The sequence below is a fragment of the Lingula anatina genome, chromosome 6 (assembly GCF_051362555.1).
Source record: "Lingula anatina isolate TDL-2025a chromosome 6, LinAna3.0, whole genome shotgun sequence".
NCBI classification, from domain to species: Eukaryota; Metazoa; Brachiopoda; class Lingulata; order Lingulida; family Lingulidae; genus Lingula; species Lingula anatina.
The window spans coordinates 7,580,038-7,586,237 of record NC_141772.1 but is presented as its reverse complement, the minus strand read 5'-3'; the positions used below and the strand labels follow the sequence as shown (position 1 = coordinate 7,586,237).

General features: G+C 36.9%; 1 protein-coding gene across 1 annotated transcript; it reads left to right on the top strand.

Annotated features, from left to right (window-relative positions):
• The first annotated feature begins 1,827 nt into the window (after positions 1-1,827).
• On the top strand, positions 1,828-3,904 carry LOC147761072 (uncharacterized). The gene is made up of 4 exons (XM_087015145.1): positions 1,828-2,212; positions 2,704-2,863; positions 3,286-3,394; positions 3,863-3,904. Exons 1-4 carry the CDS (start codon positions 2,140-2,142, stop codon positions 3,902-3,904), a joined length of 384 nt encoding a protein of 127 aa, XP_086871271.1. The 5' UTR covers positions 1,828-2,139.
• Positions 3,905-6,200: the final 2,296 nt, after the last annotated feature.

The following is a 6,200-nucleotide window of genomic DNA, read 5'->3' as shown; positions in this document are numbered from 1 at the left end:
TTACTTGTGTGAAGACTCAACCCCATGCCGTGCACTCAGTATAATAGTGAATTGTCACTGTTAAAGAAATACGATTTTACGCTCATTATTCTGAAATTCTTAAGAGATGAATCAAGGCTTTCAACATTGCTGGGGGCATACATTGTAGAGATCACTTCCCACCCAATGGGTCTCTCATTGAAGAATTGAAACGCTTCCATCCCCTCCATGAAAATTTCCAACGCCGACGACTTGATGAGTAGGTGGCGCAAAATTAATTCCTGATACGGCAGAGATTGTGTTCGTCCCTAGGGAGTATAGCCTAAGCTAGGATTACAAGGGTGGATATACGTAAAAAAGCGCCTTTTTACTGCAGGTATACATCAAGATGAAAAAAAGAAAATAGCATCAAGCGATACAAGTGAGTATTCAATAAAGGTGAAATAAAATAAAAATTCCTGGGGTAAAGAGCTATTTTATCCTATTCACAAACTATTGTTTGATCCGCTAAACCTGCACTTCCAATGGGATTCAATGTTTTATTCCATTTTTCAGTTTAATACTTTACTTATAAATGACTAGCTAGTCAAATAGAATGACATCTGCCGTCACGCGATTGCCTCGTTTTCACACAAGAAAGGGTCTTTATCGCGGCCCTGTGCCGTGTATAATACAACTGGCAATGGCAACCTGAAGAGGCTGAAAAGATAATAATGACACAAAGTTCGCTTATGATAACCTTTTGTTTAAGGGTTTATAGTCTGTAGATTCTATTTGGGAAATATAAGAATCTTTAGAGGACATAAATATGACCGAGCTAGTCATTTATAAGTAAATATGACCAAGTTTTCAAACACGTGGAGAGAAACTCAAAAATGATATCATTCAGGCAGAAAATGTCGTGGAGAGCACCTTTAAGCAAATCGAGTTTTAGGAAATAATCTTTCTACAAACAGACAAAAGGGGCAGTATCACAATAATAAAGTCATCGACACAAGTGAAAAGCGCCAATCTCTCTCTCTCTCTCTCTCTCTCTCTCTCTCTCTCTCTCTCATAACAATCAAAACTAAGAAAAAATATAATATAATTGTGTACTTTAATAGTGATTTATTATTTTTCTTTGACTTTGTTATTTATGTTTTATTTTTGAACATATAGTAGAATTAATTTAGGATTGACAGAAAGATCTGCTAATATTAACAATAAGGATTTTTTAATTGATGATTAGACTCTCTCTCTCTCTCTCTCTCTCTCTCTCTCTCTCTCTCTCTCTCTCTCATACACCAACGCACACACACACATACACACACACACACACACACACACACACACACACACGTGCGCTGACTTTTCGTCCGGACCGTCGGTTTACTTCCAATCTTGTTAGGCCACCTTGAGCCTTGAAGAATTTCACTGCTCCAGTGTCTTTTCTGGCTGACCCTGTCAGGACAGATTGGGTCGTCTGGACTGAGTCTGAACTTTACCTGGTCTGTGGAGAATAGCAGGTATGACATACCAGATTGCAAAATGCGTTTGGTGCGAAACGCGGCTCTACATGGTCCCTCCATTTCTATTGATTACTCTCTCTTTCTCTCTCTCTCTCTCTCTCTCTCTCTCTCTCTCTCTCTGTGCGTGTGTGTGTTTGTGTGTGTCTTGCTCTCTCAAACCGTTTCCGTCTATGTCTATCCCCATATTTTGCACTTTACCCCTTCCCACCTCATCCCCCCCTACCCTCTCTCACAGCCCCCCCCCCCCCCCCGCGTGCCCTTCCCTTGAATATGAATAACCTGTACACCGCTAACGTACAATAATAGAACGTGTGTACAGTACAGTAAATAACTTCAAACTTAGACAAATGAGATTGTCCTTTCACAGTGTATCGACACTATAGATATGATAAGGACCACTTGAACTTAGATATATACGGCAAGACACAGCCGATGTAATAACTATTTAGGCGCATGCATGTATAAGTGGGCAATATATAACTTTGACTTGTCGATAAAGTGTGAACAAAGTGAAGGCTGAGACATATACACTGTAGGTTGGGAACAAGGTTACGCTTAAACCAGGAAGTAATTGTGTCTTGTAATTCAACATGCATTTTTAATGTCCACTGGAGGTTTTATGTAGCTTTATAAGCTCCACAGGCGAACAACAATGTTTCCCTGGAGATTGTCGTGGATTCTCTGCCTACTTTGTGCTTGTAAAATAGCTCTTACGAGCTCTGAGGGTAGGTAATAACGTTGTATGTTACACAATACCTACCAGTTTACTCCCAACTCAATACTGTGATCATACGTATTATAATCGCTTGTTCTGATACAATATATATTACTATTTATCTTCTTATATAAACGAACATTGTTTCGGTGTAATGCTTGGTAAAGTAGAGGGATCATTTTGTTAAATAAAACTTACGGTCTTTCCATCGGTATGTGAGATGTTTTAGGCCTACTTTAATTGTAAAGGAGTTTCCAACTGTATGTTTTCATTTGTGTTAATTGTCACTTATTTTATTGCATATGTACTTTCTTATATCATTTCATAGCTTTATTGGATTTGGTCATCTTGTTTTCCGTTCCACAGAATAGCAGTATACACACTTTTTGATACTGTTCTATGTCCAATTAAAGGATTTGTTGACGTATGGGGTTTTGCCATGTTGACACTCACCAGTAAAAAGTCACCTAGCTGCATTACATTTTGTATACTGCATTTCAGTATATGACGATCCTGCCGTCTACACGTACAAGGTATCTGTCAAGACGGGTAATGAAGCCCATTGGCACGCACCAACGGAGAACCACGTTCACATCATCTTGTACGGGAATCAGAGTACATCACCAAGGCTACTGGTCAATGGTCAATTCAAACACAACAGGTAAGGGAAAAATAAACGTTATAACGTTATTATATTAATAGTGCATTCTACAAAGCGCCAAGTTTAAGAATGCATGCCTTTGCTAACCATAATGCACTTGCGCAATGATTTTCTCTTTGAAAACTCTGGAACGTGGATCAAATAATGTTCACGAAAATGTACGTGTGGGGATTAATATTACATATTTTGTTTATATCTTATGATAGCGCATTATTTTGAGTGGTAATGTATAGAATAATTATATCTATAAGTTCATGTAAATGTAATTTTCCTAGCAGCTGGCATACGATTCTTTTTAACGAATAGCATGCACTAGTATTCATGAAACATGTATATAACTTTCAAATGGAGGGTTCAAATTAACGTTACGTACGGATTGATTTTTGGACATATACATGACATAGCTCTTTAATTACTTTCAGTATCGATACTGTATCATTTTCGGTACAAGAACCTTTGGGAGACATTAAATGCATCAGTGCCTTGTTATCGTCTTCAAACAGCATATCGGATTCTTGGCAGTTTGAAAGTGTAAGTTAAATTTGGTCATAAATAACTGTCCACAATTTTTGCATACCTGGACACTAATCAAGTTATCATAGTTTTTATCTGTAATAATGAAAAAAAATTCTATAGATGATTATAACCGCAACCACCCGCGCCAGAAGACATTCACGTAATATTTTTATATCTATAGATTAAGATTAACATGTTGCAGTTATTTAATTAAGTCTAATTCAGTCATAACATTTAAAGAACAAAAAGACAGAGACGTTGCAAGTGACGAGCTGAATTTGTATTTTCTCATGGAAAGCGGATCCAGGAGCAGTAACGCGTATCACAAAGAGCATTCACATCGAGAAGAGCCGAGGTCTAGCAAGGCCGACACCTAAATATGGCGGACCTACATGAAAGGAAGACCGCGTAATCCTTTAATGGTCTCTCAATGACATTCATTGTATTGGCGCAATATATTCATTGAGATCCTTTGTCTATTAGACAGACATGAGTAGGCCTACTCACCCGTACATCATCACGTGATGGTTTGTCCATACAAATGAACAGATAAGAATAGAAAAGATAAAATTATTGTTCGGATAATTTTTATGTATTTTTTTCATGCACCTGATATGCATATTTGTGTAAATGTTTTCCCTCTTTCAGATAACAGTAGAGCTTGGCAAGAGGACATGGTCTGCCCTTCCCAATATACGAATTTATCCAGGAGATTCTATTCAAATCGCGTCAGGTTTGTCCCCCCCCTCTTTGTAGTGAGTCAGTATTGACCGCGGATATATTTACTTTGTAATATGTCTCTGCAATTAAAATGAAATACATAAGTATGTAATTTTTCTGTGTTTAAAGGGAAGTATGTCACACGTACATCTGCATTATTTTGCATCATCTGGTAAACAGTCAGTTGCTAATAGTAGTTTTCTCGAATGCATACCAACAAAAGGTGCAGTCTGAATATGAAGTACCGCGCACTGTTTAGTTCGTTTCTGAAACTTGTCATAAGTTATTTCGACCAACTACTTCGCAGTTAATTATATGTAACGATGAAATGTGTGCTATATGCGTTATTATACCGATTGTTGGTATGAGGGGAAGACAATTTTCTTTTTACTCTGCTTTTTATTTGTGGTGCGAGTGATCAGTTATGCCATTATTAACAATTAGAATATTTAAAATATATTTAAAAATCATTTTTCACAATTACGTTATTTTCAAAATATCAGAAATATTTTATCAAATGTATAGTGAAAATACATTAACAGCAATATGGATTTGATACATACCGTCGTTGTCTTTTTAGTGTCTAAATAGGGTTGCAGTATGCTACAGAGCAATACTGTATAGGGTGTGCACGTTTAATCACAAAACGTACCTCTCATATATATGCAATCGATCGCGCCAAAAACATTTTGAAAACTATTTTTGTATCACTCAAAATCTAATATTTTAAATGCATGACTGGCATTGTAAAAACTCCTGTCTGACGACAAAGGCTAATTTCTTTTACATAGGCAAGGTAGAATGCGTAGCGGCTCGACCAACATGTGGTTATTTAAACAGATACCAACATTATGTCTGCAGAGAGACATGTGACGTTTGTAGAGGTAAGGTAATCATAATTGTGTAATTTTTCTGGTCTATCAGTATTGTCCTGAAATTTGTCCTTATTTTGTCGAGCTTAGTTCGAATATTAACGAGGGATTGAAGTTTTGTGTTCCAAAATGTTGCAAAACAGAAGATAATCGAATAGTAAGATGCATATACAGTAAAGCTCACAAACATATATTCAGCATTCTGTTTGCATTTTGTGACAGTAGCGTTCATTTTGTTAGATCCATGTCTGTTTACCGTTAATCATGTTCGAATGTAACATGTTACTGTAATATGTTACTGAACCCACTTCAGGGAAAGGCAACATGCATGTGTACAACATTCGTGTCAAAACAGCCAATGAAAGAAATGGGAATACAGCCAATCACGTTTATCTTACTCTTTATGGCGAATTGGGTATCTCACCACATGTGGAACTTGATGTTACGAATAGCAAAGGCAGGTAAATAATAATAAAATTATAGTTGCATTGGCCTCTGACCTCTGAATAATTAAACTGTTTCCACAGTAGAATTTCTCTTCACAAAACATGAAGATGGTAAATGTATTAAAACGTTTTGGATTTTAAAACTTTTCATTTCTTTGTTATTAACCCGCATGGACTGACAAACATTAGTCTTATTTGCGCACTAGCTGTCATCTTAGGCGACCAACAGTGGTCACTGATCTACTTAAAAGAGTATTTTTATCTGCCAATCTCTGGTCAACCAGGGTACATTCATCCTACAGCCACTGTAACGCTTATATTACCCCATCCCCTTCAACTTGGACAGTTATTTGAACCACCTATCTTTTCCACCTCTTTTAAATTTATATAACGGTTAAAAATATGGTCAAAATCCCACGGCGACCACGCCACCCATGATTATATAACAGATTTATGAAATAGGTATCTATTAGATCTCATATGAATCTCTAACAGCAGCCTGATGGCACAGGGGAGACATAAAATGTCGACCAGTGTTGTGGGGGTATATACTGACCACTACTTCATGATATTGTCTTTAACGCCTATACTTTGTATGCTTGTATTTGATTTTATATTTGACTTTGTATGCAACCCTCTGTAGATCAAGGGGAAAAAGCATCTCATTTATATACCTGTCGGTCAATAGTTTATTTTATTTTCCAGCTTAGACACATTTACCCTTTCATCGCCATGGCCATTGGGAGAGATAATGTGCATCAATGTTTTCTTATCATCTTCGTG

Excerpts from the sequence above, each read along its gene's own strand:
- LOC147761072 (XM_087015145.1), top strand. The coding sequence starts at position 2,140 with ATGTTTCCCTGGAGATTGTCGTGGATTCTCTGCCTACTTTGTGCTTGT. Across the intron at positions 2,213-2,703 it reads AGCTCTTACGAGCTCTGAGG|TATATGACGATCCTGCCGTC; the intron begins GTAGGTAATAAC and ends ACTGCATTTCAG. Across the intron at positions 2,864-3,285 it reads GGTCAATTCAAACACAACAG|TATCGATACTGTATCATTTT; the intron begins GTAAGGGAAAAA and ends AATTACTTTCAG.